Source organism: Tachypleus tridentatus, chromosome 6 (genome assembly GCF_004210375.1).
Source record: "Tachypleus tridentatus isolate NWPU-2018 chromosome 6, ASM421037v1, whole genome shotgun sequence".
NCBI lineage: Eukaryota > Metazoa > Arthropoda > Merostomata > Xiphosura > Limulidae > Tachypleus > Tachypleus tridentatus.
This window is the reverse complement of record NC_134830.1, coordinates 36,269,091-36,293,328: the sequence shown is the minus strand read 5'-3', so window position 1 is coordinate 36,293,328 and position 24,238 is coordinate 36,269,091. Positions and strand designations below refer to the sequence as shown.

Here is a 24,238-nt window from a genome sequence, read left to right as displayed (position 1 = left end):
GAAATATTATTCACGTGTAAGCATGTTTCGCCAATGCTGAAAATGTTTATTTTTGTAGTTAAGCACAAAGCTACTTAAAGGTCTGTGTTGTGCCAATTACAGGTATCTAAATCCGATTTCTAGCTTTATACGTCTTCAGACTTATTGCTGTGCCAATAAGGGGCTTTTGAAAGGAGAGAAAATCGTTTGCTCACAAATTATTGTATTTTCTTATGAATTTTGTTTGATTTGAAGAGCTATATTAATAGTGATATGATCCTGCTAGCCCTAACCAACCTATATAAAATGCAATAGATGTTTTTAGGGAAAAGGTAGCAATTATATATTTACTTCAAGGAGGAAAATCATTCGTATGTTGACTTCATGTAAGTTATACTTTGTTATACTTCGAGGAAGAAAATGTGTATATTAATTGATCTCATGTAGGTTATACTTCAAGAAAGAAAATTTGTATATTAGCCTCATGTGTGTTATATACTTCAACAATGAAAATTTGTATATTAGCCTCATGTGTGTTATATACATCAACAATGAAAATTTGTATATTAGCCTCATGTGTGTTTTATACTTCAACAATGAAAATTTGTATATTAGCCTCATGTGTGTTATATACTTCAACAATGAAAATTTGTATATTAGCCTCATGTGTGTTATATACTTGAATAAAGAAAATTTGTATATTAGCCTCATGTGTGTTATATACTTGAATAAAGAAAATTTGTATATTAGCCTCATGTGTGTTATATACTTGAATAAAGAAAATTTGTATATTAGCCTTATGTGTGTTATATACTTCAACAATGAAAATTTGTATATTAGCCTCATGTGTGTTATATACTTGAATAAAGAAAATTTGTATATTAGCCTCATGTGTGTTATATACATCAATAAAAAATTATATATTAGTCTCATATGTGTTATATACTTCAATAATGGTGTGTATACTGGCCTCCTTCAGGTTATATCTCGAGAAGACCTCCTGTACGTTATGTACTGAAAGAAAAAATGTGTACAATGACTTCCTTCAGATTGTATATTTATAGCAAGAAAGAAAATTAGAATATTGACTTCCAGTGGGCTATATACTTCAAAAATTAAAATGTGTATATTGGCCTCCTGTAAGTTATACCACAGGAATTAAAATGTGTATATTGGCCTCCTTTAGTTTAAACTCTGAGAAAGAAAATTAGAAAGACACGCCATCTCAAGAGCTCTACTGGAATTTGATAATTACGAGAGCACTGAATGATGACGTACATTCACAAGGGAAGTATGATCAATAAACTCCACAGACGTCGTAAGTGGGTGGACGAGCACCTGAATACGTAGTTTTATGCAAAGTATTCGTGTCAGTATATATTACTTACGGGAGAGAAATGGAAGAGAAAAATAGTTTTTAAACGAACTTTGCGTTAAAAGGTCATTACATCATTAGATTCATTGAACAGGTTAGAATCAAGTATCAATTATTTGAGTATTCTGGGCTTTTAATTGATGAATTAAAATTGAGTGATGAATTATTTTGTAGCAGTTTCATTAACTTCATTTGATTTAAATACGATTGGCATCTCCTATTGTTTTGTAAATCCAGTGATTTCTTAGAACTGATAAAACTTTATGTTTATCAATCACGTATCTGCAATACTTTGAGATATCTAACGTAAATTTAATATCAGTCGGTGCACGTTTTGATAATTATCTGGAAATTTGAGGTAATGCTGTGGAGAGAAATTTGTCGAAATGTTAACCACCTGCGATGGATTTATTGTTTTGATAATTCTACGCGTTCTTTAGTGATTTCTGTACTCTGAATCCAAAAATACTGTCAATGTTTTTCCATCACGTATAAAGTTTTCACAAAATGTCATGTGTATTTTTATATAAATGAATTATTTTCATTGAAGCCGTGTAACATTTTGTTATGTTTAAAATGTTGACAACCACTGACTATAGATGTCTCCAAACCAATTAGGACCTGAGAGTCTTATCGATCGGTTTTGAATCCAAACATAATAATAAAAATTTTCATTGTGGTAAACGAAATAATGATTTGATCAAAATAAAGTTTTTTGTTTGTTTGCTTTTTGAATTTCGCGCAAAGCTCTCGAGAGCTATCTTCCTCAGCCGTCCCCAATTTAGCAGTGTAAGACTAGAGGAAAGCAGCTAGTCATCACCCACCGCCAACTCTTGGGCTACTCTTTTACCAACGAATAGTGGAATTGACCGTCACATTATAACGCCCCCACAGCTGAAAGGGCGAGCATGTTTGGCGCGACGGGGATGCAAAACCGCGACCCTCAGATTACGAGTCGCACGCCTTAACACGCTTGGCCATGCCGATCCACATAAACTTTTTTTATTCCGATTTGTAAAAATCCTAACGTAATAGAAATTAAAATATTATTTTAGAAATCTCCCTAGCTGAATTATGAAACATCCGTTATTAAAATAAAAAGAACTAATTTGAAGTTTAAATTTGCAGGCTTTGTAATAGCTGAAATTACTCGTTATGTCTTATATTTTTATCTTAATATCGGGCATGCCCAGGTGGTTAAGGAACTCAACTCGTAATCTGAAAGTTGCAGGTTCGGCGTTATAATGTGACAATCAATCCCACTATTCATTGGTAAAAGAGTAGCCCCGAAGTTGCCGGTGGGTGATGATGACTAGCTGCCTTCTTTCTAGTCTTACACTGCTAAATTATAGACGGCTAGCGCAGATAGACCTCGTGTAGCTTTGCGCGAAATTCAAACCAATCTTACTTTAAATAGCTTAATGTTTAGTTTTTGTTCAAAATATAGTCGTAGGTTCTCCTGCTCAAGCAAAGAAAAATTAAACGTTTTAAATAAGAAAAACAATGAAAAATCAACCATGTCGTTTGATTCACACACAAACAAAAAACACCAAAATAGTTGTGCATCATTAAATTAAAATGTATATACATTTTTGATAAATTTTACATATTTAGAAAAGATGGATTTTAAAAATAAATTATCCCACATTTCTACTTAAGTTCAACCTATAGGTACGTGAGAAAAGTGATCTTGTCACGTAACTGAAATTAGAAATAATTTTATTTCAGATCCGTTGGCATAACGTGGAAGTTTCACCCTACTGGTAAAATCTGCAAATTGTTGGGTGTTCAAAAGTGTGTTGTTGGATTATAATGTTTCTCTTTTATTTCTATTATTACAAAAAGTGTCATTTTATTTGTTATTAACTATGATATTCTCTCTGTTTATATTCTATTTGATATAATATGTAGGAATTGAATGTTTTATGACAGGATTCACCAAGAATCTCATTAGTTACTGTGACAGTTGTAATATCCTATCTTTACCTTTATGGGCTCGGCATGGCTAGGTGGGTTAAGGCGTTCGAGTCGTAATCTGAGGGTCGCGGATTCGAACCTCCGTCGCACCAAACGTGCTCGCCCTTTCAACCGTCGGGACGTTATAACGTGACGGTCAATCCCACTATTCGTTGGTAAATGAGTATCCCAAGAGTTGGCGGTTGGTGGTGGTTACTAGCTGCCTTCCCTCTAGTCTTACACTGCTAAATTAGGGACGGCTAGCTCAGTTAGCCCTCGTGTAGCTTTGCGCGAAATTAAAAACCAAACAAGCTTTTTCTTTATTGAAAACTAAACGTAAAAAAGAATATGAAGAGTTCACCCTCTTTTGTCAAATATTTGATTTTTTCATTTTAAATAAAGATACTTCCTGTAAAACTTTTTCGTGTTTACGTAATTCACGTTTTTATCATTTGTGTTATTGAATTAAAATAATAAATTTGAATAATTTAAAAATTAACAAAGCAGCTTTCTGATTGGTTTGGTTTGTTTTGAATTTCGCGCAAAGCTACACGAGGGCTATCTATTTTAGCCGTTCATAATTCAGCAGTGTAAGACTAGAGAGAAGGCAGCTAGTCATCACCACCCACTGCCAACTCTTGGGCGATTTTTTCACCAACGAATAGTTGGATTGACAATCACATTATAATGATCCTACTCTCTACTCAACATTTTCTATCGTTTGTAAAGTTTTAGGTGTAATTGTTTTAAAAACAAGCATTAGTTATTCTTATAGTATTGCTGCATTCCCCTAAAGTCATGTTTTGGTTTTTCTTTTATTCTGTTCTGTGTGTGTGTTTTCTTATAACAAAGCCACATTAGGCTATCTGCTGAGTCCATCGAGGGAATCAAACCCCTGATTTTAGCGTTGTAAATGCTTAGACTTACCGCTGTACCAGCGGGAGACTATTCTGTTCTGTACAAGCTCGTTCGAACCCCCAAGAATTGTTATATATTTTTCAGAAACTTTACATTTTTTCTTGTTTCAACTCGTGTAATGATACTTTCAGTGTCGTGTAATAATCTTTATATATATACACGCACATAGAAAAGATAGATTAATAATTTAATGCAATTGAAGTTTTATTTTACGCAGTCATCATTTTATGCACAGGATAAGAGAATATTTTTATTATTCCAAATGCAAGGGATGGACAATATATGCACCTCCTTGAAAATAGTGTTAATTTGTTATATATTCTTAATAAGTAACAGAAAAATATCTAAAGATATATGTTTTTATAACGCACTCGACGAGATCTGTTTAAATGTGATTTCAAATACTAAATCTAATACTGGTTTTTGTAAATACCTAAACGTTTCATTGTTTTAGTTACCTTTATTATCATAATAATTTTTGTGTCCCTGCTGTAGTTTCTTAGATGTTCGTGTTCTAATTAGCCTACAAAATGATCAAACAAGTTTTTCTCCGATGGTGGAGTCGTTACAAGATATTTTATGAATAAGAGAATCGATGTTGTAAAATGGCTAGGTCAATAACCTGATATCAATCGGATTGAAAGTTTATGAGCTGAGGTATATCCGTTAACGAAAGATCAGAAGCTAAAGACGGAAGATGAATTTTTTTAGAACTACTCAAAAATGGATGGCAGTCAACCACTCAGGAATATCTGCACAAACGTACTGAAAGCATGTCACGTCACGTCGATGTCAAACAGTGCTGAAATCCAAGGTAATGCCAACAAAATATTAGTTTGTGAAATTGGTTTCATTTTTATGTTCAATTATTGCAGAAAAACTTGTTTAATTATTTCGTAGGCTAATGGGAGTAAAAATATATAAGAAAGTATAGCAGGTGCACAACACTTTTTATAAGAATATAAAACTAAAATCATGAATAGTTCAGGTATTTATGAAAGTCAATGTTAAAGTTAGGGGTTGTGATCATATTTGAAGAGATCTCGTTGAGTGCGTTCTAAAAAATGTAGTTTTATACATTTTTCTGTTACTTAATAAACGAAATAAATTAACATTTTCAAGGGGGCACTTTTTTGTTCACCTCCTGTATATAAAGAAAAAATATAAGATTAATAATTTTTCTGTTTTTATTACGAAAAATTACCACTCTAACTTTGCATTGGTGAGATGTCCTGGTGTGTAATTCACACCTAATCTCTCCGACGTTTCCACACTTAATACAAGACTTTGTAAACTAGGCTTCAAACGTTCCAAAAGCTTGAAGTGTCTTGTTTACCAGAAAAAACTACTTTTCTTCGACAGATAGTATTAGCAGCGAAAACAAACGATGTTAGGTGATATTCTAGTCTTACGTGAGTAAAGCAGAATCTTTACTGACAAACCTGGTCTTTAAATAACTTTGCTTTTCCGACTTAATTGGCGATACGACAACATTCAGTTCGAAACATTCGACATGTTTATCAGGAATAACATTTTTGATTAGTTGTGTCTCTTAATTTGTTATTAGCATTGTATTGAAAGGGTGCAACATTAAGTAGTTAAATATTATTGTATTAGAAGATTGATAAATAACGGTGTCAAGTCTGCTATTGGTATTGAATGGTACTTTTGACCTCTTGGTATACAAAAAATCGATACAGCAAATTCACAATTGGCATTCGTTGATATGATGTTATTTTTAAAATAATAGTTCGATTCTCAGTAATCTTATATTTCATTTAGCTAGTTTTTCTTCCAGAAAATATCTTATATCTCTTTTAACATCCGGATAAGGTTTTGTTTTTTTTTCGTTCAAAATCCCAGTAGCAATTGTATAGAAGATTTGGTATCCTTTATCATAAACATTTCCTTATTATCAGTGCTTGAAACTGATATGTTGAAAGACTGGGCTTTTACTGAAGCTTTTTGTAGCTACTTGAAACGCAGTTAATTCTTATTTTAAAGTCTTTTCTGTTTCAATCGAGATTTGTAGAGTTTTTTCTCACTGTTTTTGTTGCTTTGAACTAAACACAAAGCTACACAATGGGCTATATGTGCTTTGCCCACCACGGGTATTGAAACCCGGTTTTCAGCGTAGTAAGTCCGCAGACATACCGCTGAATCACTGGGGACTCGTGTCGGGCTGTCTGCTGAGCCCATCGAGGAGAATCGAACCCCTGACTTTAGCGTTGTAAATCCGAAGACATACCGCTGTACTAACGGGGGGCTTTTTGTTTTCAACTGAATATTGTTAAAATACTTTACTTGCTGAACGCTAGTCAAAACTTATTAGATTTGTTCCACATTTTCTTTACATATTTTATGTCTGTTTTTAGAATAACGAAACTGGAACAGTAAAATGTTTTGCTTGGTGGAAAATCAAGATTAACTTCATCAGTTTTGTGAAAGTAATAAACCAGGATATTTGTATTCAAAACGTCTTCATTTTAAAAGTTTCGCTTACGTACTTGTGTTTTAAGTTTGGATAACATTTCAGGATAATTATTGCTTCTGATAGAAGAAATGGTGTGGCAAACAGTACGTTTTATGTAAGCGTTGATAGAGTCAGATGTTTTGTTTTCTCGGGGTGTTATTCAAATTTTGGGTCTTTTACTTGATTTTGACCCAGCATGGCCAAGTGGTTAGGGCGTTCGTCTCGCAATCTGTGGGTTGTATTTCATGTCACAACGTTAAACTAATTAAGAAAACATTCACATGTACCTTGTTCTATCGTGTCCTTCAATTATGTCTGCTTATAAATGGCGAACCGCGGGATCGATTGTTGCCTAACTTGTTGTGTATCCTCAGGACCCAACTGAAATGACATAGGGGTCATCGTTGGGATCTGACCACACCATGCCACTCCAGAAAACTCCTATGTCTTCTCTCTGCGGTTAACGGGTATATCAGCTAGCAGATTAGACAAAAAGGTTTGCAATAAACTTTGTGGACTTTGTAACTTCTAATGGAATGAAACAGTCGCTGCCAGATCCCCAAAAGGAACAAGTTTTTCTTCTCTGATTCTTGATAGTTTCTGAGAATGTTAAAACAAGAGATAACATTCGTGAAAGAAATGTTACTTTTAACTCATTTAAATGGAATACGAGGGCTGTTCAAAAAATACGCGGACTAACGTCATAAAACAAAATGTACTTTATTTAGAAGTTACAGGTCTGGGACCCCTTCAAAGTACTCTCCTCCCCAACGCACACACTTATTCCAACGGTGTTTCCACTTGTTGAAACAGTCCTGGTACGCTTCTTTTGTAATGTCCTCCAGCTCCTTCGTCGCATTTGCCTTAATCTCGGGAATCGTCTCAAATCTTCTTCCTTTCAAGGGTCTTTTGAGTTTGAGGAACAAGAAAAAATCGCAAGGAGCAAGGTCAGGTGAGTAGGGGGATGAAAAGAACAGTGATCGAGTGTTTGGCCAAAAACTTACGAGTTCTGAGGCACAAATTTCGCAGCAACGCGGTGCATCTTCAATTTTTCTGTCAAAATCTCGTAACAAGATCCAACTGATATCCCACACTCTTCAGCAAGCTCCCTGACAGTCAGACGTCAATTTGCCCGCACCAGGGTGTTGATTTTGTCGACGTGTGGGTCGTCAGTTGACGTGGAAGGACGTCCAGGACGCTCATCATCTTCAATGGACTGTCGACCATCCTTAAAACGTTCATGCCACTTGAAACATGCCGTACGCTTCATAGCAACATCACCGTAAGCCGTGTTAAGCATAGCAAAAGTTTCAGTCACAGATTTTCCAAGTTTAACACAAAATTTCACAGCAAGTCGTTGCTCCTTCAGGTCATTCATTCTGAAATCCGCCAAACGAAAAAATCGCACTTCACTTAAAACCGCGTAGCTAATACACAAATGAAGATATCTGCAATCAGGAAATGGCGTCGTAATCAGCTGATCTGTGCGAACCTAGCGACACCAAGCGGATTCCCCTGGAACCAACTGGAGCCGCGCAATTTAAACAGTCCGCGTATTTTTTGAACAGACCTCGTATTTTGGATATTATTTCTATCCACACGTAAAGGGCGTATATTGGTCATAAGTAGAGCTCTGTATTGTAAAACATTTAGATCAAAACTGTCTTTTACATGCTTTTCGAAATCCGTCAACCGTACACAAACGATGAGCTTCGAGGGTCTACTTGGATCTTGCAGAGGAACTTACACTTGGTTATAGCCAGGAATGGCTTGGTGGTTAAGGCACTCGACACCAACCTGTATAGCACGGACGCAAATCTTACCACCAAACATCCTCACCCTTTTAAACTTGAGAGCTTTATAATGTGACGGAAAATCTCACTTTTGGTTGGTAAAGAGTAGCCCAAGAGTTGGTGGATGGTATTTACTAGTCCTCTTCCCTCAAGTCTGTCACTTTAAAATTAGAGACTAATTACTCTGATAACCTTTCGGTAACCATGCGCAAAATTCAATAAACAAACACACGGCTGTTGAAATACTTGGTCTTGATGGAGAAATACACAATGGACATACAATCTGTAGTTTCTGCACGATAGCTTAATAGTATTCAAAGTTACCTTTTGACTTTTCGGATGTTTAATATACCACCTTAGCTTTATCCTGAACGCCTTCCTGAGCCCATAGGAAAACTTTATCATACATTCAGTGTGATTGTTGGAATGTTTTAATGCTGGCAGAACGACAATACACTGGTTGGTCTTTTGCAACCCTTAAGAAGAAGTATGTTTCATCCAATGTGGTGGTTAATGTCCCTTTATCACAAAACAGCTATTGTTTGTACAGCTTTTAATAAATTATCTTGTAGTGAGCTATATGTTCTGGAAGATCTTGCGAACTACATCCTTTCTGTTGTTTTTATATATCTAAATCCGAGTTTACAGCTCCAAGGTGTTTTTTTTTTACTTCATCTGCAATTTGCTGTTTTTTCCTTGAGCTATTTTCGGTGACAAAATATTTAACTTTTTACATACCACTGATGTTGAAGCGGTAGTCGGTCGTGGAATAACCTGTTTTATTTTGTTTCGTTTTTATAGTGGAATCACGTTTTCCCCTTCTTTTATTGGCAAAGTTTAACACTGCAGATATGTATTTTTAACGCTAACATTGCATGCTTTGTATGCTTTTATATACGTTGCACAAGAGAACTTCGTGTCGTCAAATGATGTAATATAACTCTCAAAAAGAAAGGGCCGCATTTATATACCATCCAGTCACAAATCACTATACTTTAAACTGAAATTCAGCAATATCGTAAGAGCTTTGAACATGTTTAATTTAATAAAAGATAAGGGGGGCAGTTAGGGATAAAATAATTGTATATACATATTGTTGTCATAGTTGGTGAACATTTTTCTATATTAAGCTAACTATAATTATGGAAAAGTTGCAAAACCAATGAATAGATATAAGTTAACACATAATCCCTTTCATCGATCAGGCCCTGAAAGGCCCAGTGGATTAAGGCTTTCGACTCGTAATCTGAGAGTCCCAGGTTTGAATTCCCGTCGCACCAAACATGCTTGCCATTTCAGCCGTAGGAATATTATAATGTGACGGTCAATCCCATTATCCGTTATTAAAAGAGTAGCCCAAGAGTTTGGCAGTGGGTGGTGATGACTAGCTTCCTTCCCTCTAGTCTTACACTGCTAAATTAGGGACGGATAGCGGGCATAGCCCTTGAGTAGCTTTGCGCGAAATTAAAAAAAAAAGGAATTCTTCATCAATGATGGATTTTTTGTATAGATGGATAACGATTACAACTGATAGCTTTGTTTGTTTTTCTTACAGTTTCAAGCTTAATAATCACTTCAACATATATCCACCTCATTCTTCAATGAATCAAAAGTATGTTTATGGATTTACATTGCTATAATTCTAATCTTGGCAGTATATACAAAACAACACTCTCCTCTCCGTTAAGAAGGATCTAAGTCAAATATTCCACAACTGTATTAGTTCTTATTTCCATACTTGGCTTCAGCCCTTTAATTCGCTGTGAAATATTTATAGCTTTTTGTAATTGAAGTTTTCTTGAAGATCTATTTTGACCATATGGTTTCACAAGTTGATATTCCATGTTTAAGGCAGTTTCGTGTTTGGATAACTCAATACGCTGAGTTTTATTTTACTAGTCACGTATTCCAGCGCATAATTCAAGGCCAGCCTCTTCATTACAAAAACTGACATATTTGATACAGGTAGCTATTGAAACCAGGTTTCTAACGATACAGAGGTTTAAAATACCTTGCTTGAAGTAAAATAATCTTATTTATAACGTAGTACTGGCAGTACTAGAGGAGAAAAAAGATGATATTAGACAGTTTTTAACATTTTACCTAAGCGTTAGCCCCTCAGTGGTTCAGCGGTACGTCTGCGGACCTACAACGCTAAAAACCAGGTTTCGATACCCGAAGTGGGCAGAGCACAGATAGCCCATTGTGCTTAATACAAAACAACAACCTAAGCGTTATACATTCTTTATTGGTGGACATGATCTTTCAAAATATTTGCCGTTAGACGACCGATGGCACTATGGTTATCGAATATTCCACTGGCGTCCACATTTTTATTGCTTTTCACACTCCCGTCACACCAAAAATGCTCGCCCTTTCAGACGTGAGGGCGTTATAAAGTGATGATCAATCCCACTATTCGTTGGTAAAAGAGTAGCCTAAGAGTTGGCGGTGGGTTGTGTTGACTAACTGCCTTCCCTTTATTTCTACACTGCTAAATTAGGGACGACTAGCGCAAATAGCCCTCGTGTAGCTTTGCGCAAAACTTCAAATCAAACAAACACTTTTCACATTCACACAAATCTACTCAAGAACTATCTGTTCTAAGCAATCCCGGTCGCACCAAACATGCTCGCCCTCCCAGCCATGGGGGCGTATAAAGTGACGGTCAATCCCACTATTCGTTAGTAAAAGGGTAACTCAAGAGTTGGTGGTAGGTGGTGATGATTAACTGCCTTCATTCTAGTCTTACACTACTAAATTAGGGACGGCTAGCGCAGATAGCCCTAGAATAGCTTGGCGAAAATTCAAAAACAAACAAACAAACTGTTCTAAACTCTAATTTTAGTTATAATCTAAAGTGAAGTTACCTAATCATTAAAACATCGACCACAGACTGCGAATAATGTATCTTTGGATTCAGATTTTAGGCACATTAACAGTAGGCCACCCTCGGGCAGCTAAATATTCTAAAACTACTTTAATGGTGCGTAACATGTTAAAAATATAGATATGTATACATTGTTGACAGAAAACCTGGGAACATTTGTATTACATCAAACAAGTTTCTATTGATCAAACGACGAGAACGTTCAGCTGATGACTTGGACTTTAAAAATACACCGATCTATGTTCTGAAGAGAGAAAGAAGTTGATTTATAAACTTAGATCAATAGAGCTTGATGAAAAGCATAAACAAATTTCTTCTTAACTCATTTTGTTATTTTTTTAGAGTAACCGGTGTCGAACAGCAAGTAGAATAATTCAAATACCGCCATTATGAAAGCTGAAGATATAACCATACAAACGAGGTACGAATATTCACCGCTAGATGCGTAATATAATATTCAGTAAACGTGAATGTTGAAAATGGATGTAAATGTCTAAAATGTGGTTTGAGATTAAAGAAAAGTGAGAATGAGATGGTTAATGTCATAAAAAGTAGGACCATCCGAAAATACTCTAACATCAACTGGAACAGAGGTGTATTTCTTTGTTTGTGTCAGAATTTCGCCTAAAGATAAACAAAGGTTATCCGAATATAACCGTTTCTAAGTTTGAACTGATAGTCTAAAGAGAAGGATTAGGTTACTTTAATTTGATCGATTATTTGTTTGTTTGGTTTTCTTATAGTAAAGCCACATCGAGCTATCTGCTGTGCTTACCGAGGGGAATCGAACCCCTGATTTTAGCGTTGTAAGTCGTAGATTTACCGCTGTCCCAGTGTGGGACTAATTTGATCGAAAAGTAAAGTTTGGTTGGGATATAAAACGCCTACTGCTTCAAAGTGTGAAATTACGAGCCACAAACATTCTCGTACTCATTGTCCAACCATACTAAATTTTAGGCCTCGTCCAGTACAAAAGAAATACAACGAACCAGTAATCAAGACTTCAATTTTTAAAGCAAAAATTAACTATTTTTATCTATGTAATGCTCAAATTTATGTAGATTTCAACACGAAGTAACATAAACAATAGCAAAGAAAGTTTGAGGGAATGGTCTTCCTTGTTCGAGCTTCAGTATAGTATTTTGTTTTCAAAGTTTGGCTAAACAGATGTGCATTCGTATAAGTTTGTGAGAAAATTTGTAACGTAAATTTCAAAAATTACAAAGGTATAGAAAGTCCCGAAAGATCCAAAGTTTATAAACACAAAATAAATTCCGAAAACGTTTATTACACCCAAAAGATACTTTCATAAAAAAGTCAACATTTAGAATTTATAGTGCAAGGTCCAATATCCATCAAACAAACCCTTGTCATATCGATAATCGAAGATATCCGCAACAAAGTGTAACTGAACAATGATAGCTGCATAAGATACGACGATAATACAACTGTTTTTCTTGAACGATGACTTATATTCTTCTCTTTTGTTTTAAGAAAACGTATCTTTCATGATATATATCTTTTTCTCTTTATAACTTTGAAGTTTCTAATGTCACAAACCATCTTTATCTTACAGATGTAAACTGAAGTTTGCACAAATCGTAATTGCTGAAGGCTTCGCTAATAGCAGTAACAATAGATATGGGTCAATCAAATATAATTTTGTTTTTGGAATACCAAATCAACAGATACATAAAAAAAGTACGACATAGCTTCGCAAGTACATAATGTGATAATTTTAAAACTGAAAGTGTGTTTAATTACATCTCTATTACGAAATCGTTTCATATTAAATGACAATGTGACGATTGGTAAAAATTAATAACTTTTTTACATCAAACACTAATACTTTATAAAAAATATCAAATTACATAAAACAGACATAAGAGCATATTCTTTCTCTGTGACTTACATATACTTGAACAGTCTTAGGCCTAAGTTCTCTAAATTTGACCATTAAAATATGTTTAATCTGGAAAAAAAGTTTTATAAAGTCAATAGTTAAATGTACTTATAAACAAAGTCATAGGGAAATGCAGGTAGTCGATATGTAAAAAAAAAATGTGTTATTTCATTTGTATAAATCACTCACAAGTCTTTTCATAACTCCATTTTTGTACTTCATTTTGTGACCTCAGTTTTTATATTTTTACAAATGTTCATAAAACCACAATATTTATTTTATATATTTTGAGCTCTTGTCTGCATATTCGAACTAAATATAGGTATTAGTAACAATACATTATAAGACGTGTTTTAATCCATATGAAGAGTATAATTCTGCCGCTACTCACCAGATGGCATTGCTATTTCTTTTTTTAATTTCAGATGGATCACCTTTTTTGTTCCTCAGTCTAGTATCGAGTTTCGTTAAGTTTTTGTATTTAGTAGAACTTTAACTTTGGATAGTGCTAACGTATATAAAACTTAACATCCCGTATATTGTGAAGCCATGTCCCGACAAAAGTGCATTCTTATAATCCTTTGAGAGAAATTTCACCATATTCCATTCGTACTCTTCACTTAAGGTAACATAATTTAGTCTTATCTTTTAAATATCGTCATTGTGATAATTGTTTTGTATATGTTAATGAACGATCGAATGATTAAAGATTAAACTTGATTATTTAATGGCGAGTGTTGTTTCATTTATTAATAACTCTATTTATTGGTATAGGTTCACTATTCACACATACATACACAATCAGAAATCTGATTTACTGTTTGTGAAGAAAAGAATTAGAAACCATGCTATCTTTAACTTCTCCCTAAAGCCACTGTTGACAACGGTAAGTCTGCGGACTTACAACACTAGAAACAGGATTTCGATACCCATGATGTGCAGAGCACAGAGAGCCCATTGTGCAGCTCTGTGCTTAATTCCGAATAAACAAACAAATACACAGATATAAATAAAATATTACTAAGAATTTTTGAAGATTATACCTTCAACCTTTAATTCCTTACGCATAATGTTAAAAGCAAGAAGTAAATATGACATAATAATGTGATATAGATTTTGTTTTGAAACACACGTCTTGAAAACAGTATTGTACTTTAATTTAACTTTTCCACATATATGAATTATAACTTACTTTCATTCCATAAAATAAGGTCTAACATTTAGAAAATTAAATGGATCACACTTTTCTTTTCTATAAGTTTGGAAAAAAGAAACAAATACTCATCAGAATACCTAATTCCACTTCTTCGTGTAGCAATACTGAATAAATAAAACTTGTTCACTAAAATTTAAAGGGTATGTGCGTGTGTTTTCAAACTGGATTATTGCTATGAATATAAAGTTTCTCTTGTGTGGACATCAACGAATGTTGAGTTCATATTTCAAGTGTTTTCATGATAATAAATCATTATTGTGACACAGTCTTATGGTATCAGCATATCTGTTGGTGTTTCCTGTAACCACAGTCTCTATCTAATCGATAAGCTTCTCCTTACAACATCTAAACGTCAAGAAAAGAAAAAAACATATTCCACAGTACTTTCAGTAATATCTTATATCTGTCGTTTTGAAAAATAAAAGTAAACACGTCCAGTTTCCTGTTTAACTTATACACACAAAACACACATATATACATACCAAGATGTCGGAAATTCAGAGAAAATAGAACTCTTGAAACGATAGTCATGTCTCTACTTCTTTCCTTATTCTAGTTTTACGTATTTATTTCGAATAACCTTCCAAGAGAGAAACAGATTTAATAAATTATTAAATCCTTCATTTGTGGATCTTATAAGTTCCAGGGGCGTAGATCCTGGGGAGGATGGGGGACACATGCCCCCTTTATTTTAGGTGAGGGGTATGGTGCATACAATCATCCCCCCTACAGTTTGGTCTGTTGAATTGTTTTATTGCATCACAGGCCTACAAATTGTATGTTTGTTCTTGTGATTCTCGTGTTCTTACCAATCGAATTACATAGGCCTCGATGTAGGCCTTTTCAGTAGCCGAAATGTACATCTTTAATATAGGCGTGCTTTCAAGTTTTTCGATCTAAGCGATAGTTCGTAAGTATCAGTCAGTAGGCCTAAGTATACATGCAAGTATCGTGGCAACAAGATTACTCTGTGACTGCATGTTTACAGCTTTCAGGTTCATGTAGTCAGAGGTTACTAATTTGCAAATCGAACAGTCCACATAAATGGTTGCAAAAATCATCCCCCCAATCGGGTGTAAAAAATCTACGCTCCTGTTTATAACCTTTTCTGGGTGTTGTACTTGATTACTAAAGCAATAAACGTAACTCAGAGTTATTTTTATTCTTTACCTCTTAAGGTTGTTTATCCATCTTTTAATCGACTTGTAAGTAAAATATTCATAATTCCACAAGGTTTTTTTTTCTGCATATTTTTTCAAAATATTCAATCATTTCGTAGAATATTCAAGATGCTTTATATGATGTCTTAGAAAGCTTTGAGATTTAGATCATTATTTCTGTTTTATTAGACATTTAATACATACACTCACACATATTTGTATAAACTGGGATGATTTCTTTATTAAAAATAGTTTATCATTCATAAGTATGAACTGGTTTGTTTAATTTCCGTAGAGGACAAAATAATATTTCCCTCTCTCCTTTAATCACAGGAAATTAGTTTATTCGCGCCATTTGTCTTCTTTAGGTTCTGTTCCTATGTCCCATATAGGTAATGGCTCTTTTCTGCGTACATGTTTTGTGTATACCTTCTCATTCTATTGGTGACTTAATCAAGAGAAATGACGAAAGAAAAGCTCAGTTAATGATAACTTCATAACTTGTCTTTAGTTTAACTATTATGGCGATAATTGTGTATAGAAAGTTAAATTTGAAGAGAGACACTCAATACCACATTTTGAAATGAGCATTTTCGCAATATAAGAGAAGTAAAATAAAAAGTTAGTATCTGTCTATGTAATTTGTTATGTTATTTTGCATGTAATACTTTTGATAAAAGAAATGAAGACAACATGTATTAATTAATACTCATTATTGAATCATTAATTTTTAGCAAAAATACTTTATTAGAAATTCTGATTTTTTTGTAAAAAACACTTATAATGTTTACTGAAAGTTTGCTAAATTTCGTGAAGATACATAAATCGTATCGTATTGGACAATGTGTCAATACAATTCCATTACGGCTTTACGATACGATATTCGTATCATATCGCTGTATTACCACATCATTAGTGGAAACCAAGAAACAACATTAACAAAATCTCTCAGATTTCCACTAATATCAGCATCGTAACAGTAGCTATTTACTGAGCTGGTTAAAGTACAATACCAATTCACAATTGACGGTTCGAAAAAAAATCACAGATTTTTACACTAGAGATCACGTTCTTTTACATTCGTCATTGTCATGACGTATTAGTTTTCAAAAGTATATTTTAGGTTATCAACGAAATAACAATAATATACAAGCTGAGACAGGAATAGGAAAGACCATTTTGAAAAGAAACGACATGGTGAATTCAAACATCTTGAAAAAAAAAGGTAAGTCTTTGGCGCCATCTATACTCTTTTCCATCTTAGTTAACTCAGTAAAACTCACTGGTTTATTTTTACTTTGTTTGTTTGTTTTTTTCATTTTGCGATAGCCCTTCATAATTTACCAGTGATAGACTAGAGAGAAAACACATAATCAACGCCATCCATCTTCAACTTTTCGACTACTTTTTTTCTACCAACAAATACTGGAATCAGCCATCACTTTATAACACAGTAGAAAAAAGCAACAATATTCGAGAATAAGGATTTAAACATACTACCCTCGGTTTTCAAATTGAGCACCTTCACCAATTGTCCCCGTTAATTTAACTCATTAAATATACATATATAATTACACAACCCTTTTTTCCTACGAACCGTTTTGTTAAATAAATCAATATTTATACCTAAAGAGAAATATATTTATCTACAGTTTTGAGCAATTTATCAAAATAAATTGTAATCTGCTAAGTTTAAAATCATTGAAACAAATTAATATACATACAATTTTACTTTATTATCACGTTTTGTCTCTTTCAAAAAAATTGCCTCCAGTGGCTCAGCGGTATGCCTGCAGACTTACAATGCTAAAATCCAGGTTTCGATCCCCGTGGTGGGCAGAGCACAGATAGTCCATTGTGTAGCTTTGTGCTTAATTCAAAACAACCACAACATCAAAATATTTTTTTTAAAACAAGTGGATTGACATATATGTTGATTCATAACATATACGTCACACACACACAGAAACAACTGAAAAACGTATTAACAATATTTCCAACAATCCTATTGGTCACGTAATGCATTACGTGATATTGTTTTCACGGCTAAAAGGGCAAGAAAGTTCGGTGATAGATTTCGAACCTTCGACTCACATATTGCGAATTGAGCGCCTAATTACTAGGCCTTGTTAGGTCCCGTCTTTATCAAACAGTATGAAAACAAGTAGCTAATTTGAGGAATATATGTGAAATCCCCATGGTACGCGTTAGAAACTAAGTAGGCTTTTGTTTCAAACACGTTAGTTTAAAAATAATTAATTTTTCAGTTTGTCAACCCTTTTTATTTCATTCACGAACTCCGAACTTTCATCCTTTATTAAAAACTGGAATGCAATGATTTACCCAATCTTCCTACTTCTTAGAAATACTTAAAGATACTGAAAATATTTTACAACATTTAGATGTTAAAATCTTTATTCTGTTTATTTACCTCGAATATTTACCAAAAGCTCCAAAAGAGCTATGGTCACACGGTGTAGCGGGACAAGCGTGCATTTTGTGATAAGACCATACTACTTTGCTCGTTACTACTATTTGCCGTTTTGAATATTTCCTGATAGAGGGACTAGCTCATAGATCTCCTTTTGACAGATAGCCCACCTTTTTGTTCTGTTTAGTAGTATATGAACCCTCACTAAAGTGTATATTGCTTGCAAAATTGTTCTTCATTCTGCTTTCACAGTAAATTTAAGAAAAATACTACTTTTTCTGTTTAGTTATTTGTTTATCTTTTACATATTTCATGTCTAGATTAAATGGTGGTCACACACATGCATTTACGCCATTTATACTCTCAGTAAATGGTCTTTTTTTTTTAGTTTGACATAATTACTGAATGAAAATGATAATAATAATTTAAGTATTATTAACAATTATTAACACATATAAAATTATATCATGCACGTTTTATGCAGTTTCTTACACAGCAGACTACCAACCAAGAAGCGCTTAGAGCTTCGCCTCCTATCACAAAAGGTTCAGCATACTTATCAGCATATCCATGCATAGTGAGATATTCTTATCATAAAATGTATTATCCATTTGAAATTTGGAATTAAACTACTGAGATAGAACAGTTAGTTTTGAACTCCTAGACTAAAGGAAAGGCAACTAGTTCGTATCTCTCACTGCCACTTGTTGGGCTATTCCCATAAAATAATATAATTTAATCTTCAGTTTTATAACATATTTACGAGTCAAAGCACAGAACATGAATTTGCAGTAACTGAGCACGAGCACGAATCAATGGACGAAGTGGGCGCTGCTCCAGCGTAAATTTCTATTCTACAACCAAGTCAAAACAACACACAATGATTGGTTTGTTTTAAATATCACGCAAAACTACACGAGGTAACGCAGCTGGTCATTACCGTCTACCGCCATCTCTTGGGCTATTCTTTCACCAACGAATATAATAGGACTGACCTCGCTTAATAACATTTCACGGCAGAGGAACTATTTTGGGCCTGGCATGGCCAAGTGTGTTAAGGCGTTCGACTCGTAATCCAATGGTCGCGGGTTCGAATCTCCGTCGTATCAAACATGCCCGCCCTTTCAGCGGTGGGGGCGTTGTAATGTTACGGTCAATCCTACTATTCATTGGTAAAAGAGTAGCTCAAGAGTTGGCGGTGGTTTGTGATGACTAGCTGCCTTCCCTGTAGTCTTACACTGCTAAATTAGGGACGGCTAACGCAGATAGCTCTCGAGTAGCTTTGCGCGAAATTCAAAAACAAAACTTGATTGGATGTTTTTTTTTTTGCTTATTGAGCGATAACACCTCCACGGGTGAAAAAGCGAGCATTTTTTTTGCCCTGACCTCCTGGCCATGTTAGCCCAACACGATGGCCTGAGATTCTTTATAAATAATTGTTCATTTAAAATAAAATTAATTGCTGGTTTGAGATACAGAGAGTTAAAATGAAATTAGTGTGATATTTGGACTATGCTCAATACTACTTAGAAGGACAGTTTTGCTATATTTGAATATTTTATAATCAGAATAAATTAACATTGAAATCAAAGTTACACAGTTTCTAATTTTAAAACCTTCGAAACAAACTATATTAAAGAAAATGGTTGTATTTTTTATTTTTCCCAATGAACGAAAAGTATAATTACATTTTAATACACTAATTGTTAACAAGAGATAGAAAGATGAAGAGGTGTTGAAGCCCTTTGAGATATCAGTACAGGTATGTTTTTCTTAAATATATAAAACTTATATAGCTATATATAAATAACATAAATAACAAATTAACTTTGAACATGGCTCGGCATGGCCAGTTGGTTAAGGTACTCGTTTCGTAATCTGAGGGTCAGGGGATCGAGTTCCCGTCCCACCAAACATGCTGGCCCTTTGAGCCGCGTGGACGTTATAACGTGACGGTCAATCCCACTATTTGTTAATAAAAGAATAACCCAAGAATTGTCAGTGAGTGGTGATGACTAGATGCCTTCCCTTTAATATTACACTGCTAAATCAGGGACGGCTAGCGCAGATAGCCCTCTTATAACTTTGTGCGAAATTAAAAAAACAAAACAAACTTTGAACATTCTGAATAAAAAAATGTAGTTCCAACAAATACTTAAAATATTTGTACTTTTTACTGTGATTTGGTTCAAATTATAATATTTGGTGTACACAGTAAAACCTGAGAGGTCATTTGTACATACTGTTCACGAATTTAGGTTCACACGCAGAATGCTTGAAAGATGGTGGTCCTAATTTGTCAGATCAAAAGCCAACATATGTTGTGCGAAGCCACAATCAGCATACATGGCATGCTAATGGTGGGGTATGGGGCATTCGATTATTTCAACCTAAAAATGCTAATATTTGATCAAACGAGTACTATATGCAGCTTCGCTATAACTACATTATATACGTTTAATGTGCACATGCATGAAACATTTTTGATCATTGAGGGTGTACATTCTTACAAACGGTAATCTGACCAAACAAACAACTTTCATGCATCGGGCGACAAAATAATATGCGTTTACAATAATTAACGTAAAATATATAATGAGCGAATAATAAGAAACAGTTTGATCCTTTAAACCGTCCTTTTAAACTCACTCTTGAGAAAAGTAAAAATTGAAATCTACCCTTTATTTTTCAGAGAAATACTGATTCTCTTTTCTTAAAATACTGCAAAATGCTGGCTTCCATTACTGCTTCGTGTCCCCCGCGAGTGCAGTAGTAAGTCTACGAATATACAACGCTGAAATCAGGGGGTTCGATTCCTGTCGGTGGACTTATCAGATATCTCGAGATGGCTTTGCTAAATGAAAACACACACACACTCCACTACCACTACTAATGGTAACTGATTCCATAAGCCAATTATCCTTGATATAGAAATAAAACTTTTTAACTGGAGCCCAGCATATATTTTCCAAATCTTAAAGTTGTGTTCTTTTGTCAGAATTTAGCAAAAAGATTGTTGTTGTTTGTGTTATGCTCTGCCCACTACGAATATAGAAATCCTATTTATTGTGTTACAAGCTTGCAGACATACTGCCGTGTCACTGTGGAAAGCATTAACGAAAAGAAATCAAATATCTTTATTCTATTAACTCTCACCCATTGTTTTTGAAGAGTTGTTGTTGTATCCCATTACACAATGGGATATCGGTGCTCTGCCCACCACAGGTATCGAAACTCGGTTTTTAGCGTTGTAAGTCCGCAGACATACCGCTGAGCCACTGGGGGGCTTTTTTTTTTAAGAGAGATAAGGTAATAGATGTTAACCTATCCATCTGAAATAATCCGTTCGACCCTGGACCCTAACTATTAACCCTCCTCTGAACTCTTTCTTAGTTAAAGATGCCAAAATGTATACCTTATTTTATATGAGAGTTTATCAATGATTGAATAGTGATCAAAAACATGTTTTGGTTTGTCATTGTCCCTAGTGACTCAGCATTAAGTCTGGAAACTCACACCACTAAAAACAACGTTTAGATTCTTGTTGTAAACCTAGCATATATAGTACATTGTGATGCATCGCGCTTTACAACAAATAAGCAAACAGTTTTAATCACTATTTAGTGTTCTCTGTGGCATTTTAACAAATTCCTGTTGAAAATCTTACTACCCAAACTCTATACCTTTTCCGTTTACCGTATAACAACTAACATCGTATTTCGAAAAGGAAAAAGATTAGTAAGACAAATGTCGTCGGCCTTCATAAACTAATGCTATTAATTAATTTAATGTTAGGTTTATTTCATGTTTGGCGCTGGATCCAGATCTGTTCTTATTGTGCAATTTTGAAAAAAAGTGACACCAACAACTCTCAAAACCTCAGGGAGGAATATATCAAACATACTTGATCCTCCGACGTTTATGCGTGTTTTTATAGTACAGCCACATCAGGCTATCTGTTAAGTACGTCGAGAGAAACCGAACCGTTGATTTTAGCGTTGTAAATACGAAGACTTACCGCTGTACCAGTGGGGAACTCCCAGGTTTATAAGACCTAAATACCGATAAAGATAAAAGCTACAAACCTCCAAATATCAGAATTTAATGTGCAAATTTGAAGATCGATTTTTAGTGGCTGAAAGAGAAGCGTTATCCTAAATTTGTCAGAACAATATAGTATATTATCTGGTTCATTTAAAGCTTACTTTACTTTTCTTATTTTAGAAATTAACTTATATTGATTTTTGACACCAAGGATAAAAATTGATATTCGTGTAATTTTCTTTTACGAGTTCAGGCTTAGTGACAATACAGCGTGTAATATCAATCATGCATTTGGTGATGGTACAGCTTATGAGCCTATGGCATAGTTTTGGTTCAGAAGATTTTGCTCTACCGACACAAGCCTTGAAAATGAGCCTCAGGGCCGCCTTCAGATAGCCATTAATGAGGAATAATTGAAGGCCTTACTGTCCAAAACCCAAACGAACTTCAGAATGAAAATTTACCTCATCCACCATATCATTTCCCTACAAGTTATCACTTTTCAAACATATGGTCATTTTTAATGGAAAAACGTTTGCAAAGCAAAAGGTAATTGAAAGTGCTTTCGAAGACTTCATCGCATCAAATGACATCCAATTCTTGTAGATGGCATATATAAACTTATAACTCGTTGGCAGAAGTGTACTGAATCTAAAGGAACTTATTTTAATAAAATAAATTAAATAACGAAAAGATGCACTTGTTTCGCATTTTCCATTTAAAAATTCTACATTTCATGTGCAACAGACTGGTAGGTTTCTGCTGTGATTGTTTAAAATTTCATGTGTTTACATAGCTCCAGCCATTTATTTTCTAAATAAAAGATTCTATTCAAAACATTTTAGTATATCTTTAGTTTCGTATTACTTTAAAGTTCTCATAATAATTCTATTAAATGTTTTGTTATTTCAGCACAAACAATTTCGTTAATGAACAATTTATTCACCATATTTTACACTGGTGATTAATCGCCTTTTAGTTGATTACAGTAACGAAAAGGTAGTGTGCGGTGTAGAATGAAGTGTGTTTTTTATAAAATAGTAATTTCAGTTTATTTTTTACAAATAAGTACAAACTTCTTTTATTTTATTAAGCTGAAGTTTTTTAGTTATTTTATGCATTACGTTAATTTATAAATTGTATTTTGTTTGTTTTTCAGGTCTGACCAGTCTGGCGGTTAGGCTTAACATCGTAGTAATACAACTATGTAAAGTATAATTATTTGGTACACGTACGAATAATATCGTCATTTATAACTGATCTCCTTTCGTCTTAGAAAAACTTAAAGAAAAACATAAGATGGGAGTTCCGGCTTTCTTTAGATGGTTGAGTAGAAAATATCCGTCAATAATCGTGCACTGTGTTGAAGAAAAGGTGTAGTTTTTAATGGGTATCATACTCATAACTAGTTTAGTATAGGCAGGAATTAACATATAGTATACTATAGCAACTATTCAATCATAGTTAAGTTATCCTGTTTTTGTCTTAACATTTTACTACACTGTATGCGTGTTATTACGTGGAAATGATACAAATGCCAACCCTACTATCTTGTTTGCATTGTTTTTGGAGGACTGATTGATGCCAGCTACCCCTAGATTTGCTACCTATTTTGAAAAAGTTTTTCTTTACGTGTACAATAGAGAACGTGCATTAAGGATATTACATATTATAATGCCTGCAGGGCTCTGCAGTGTTTGTTCCATATTATTACTGGTTATAATTAGTAATTTTATAAAGATATTTTGTGCACTGAGTTTTACATGTTTAAAACAAAGAAGTAACATTTAACAAAAACAATTTGCCATTCACTGTTATTACAGCTGTAACAAGTAGTGATGTGCTCTCAATTACATAAAGGTCTGTAATATTTAATTTCTAAATAAAACATGGAATAAAAAAACAAACATGGGACTTTTTATTTACAATTTTGTCAAACTGTTTGATTGTTTTTGAAATGCAGAAATGATGTTCCAGTGTTGATTTAATTAATTGATAATAAACAACATGGTGAATGCTGGTGTATAGTCCCAAGTCTATTAGTACCTTTAGGTAATTCTTTAATTATATTTTATTTATTAATGACTAAGCTAACAGCAT

The 24,238-nt window shown here is 34.1% G+C and overlaps 1 protein-coding gene across 4 annotated transcripts in view; it reads left to right on the top strand.

The window, feature by feature from the left end:
- The first annotated feature begins 23,012 nt into the window (after nucleotides 1-23,012).
- The window catches only part of Rat1 (5'-3' exoribonuclease 2 Rat1), a 79,343-nt gene continuing 78,117 nt past the window's right edge, over nucleotides 23,013-24,238 (top strand). For 2 of the 4 annotated variants that reach the window (XM_076504096.1, XM_076504095.1), the window contains exons 1-2: nucleotides 23,013-23,137; nucleotides 23,298-23,512. In XM_076504096.1, coding sequence (XP_076360211.1) covers nucleotides 23,438-23,512 — 75 coding nt within the window. In that variant the 5' untranslated portion in view covers nucleotides 23,013-23,137; nucleotides 23,298-23,437. Of the gene's footprint in view, nucleotides 23,160-23,297; nucleotides 23,513-24,238 lie in introns of all 4 variants that reach the window. The other 2 variants (XM_076504093.1, XM_076504094.1) reach the window with 2 other exon arrangements.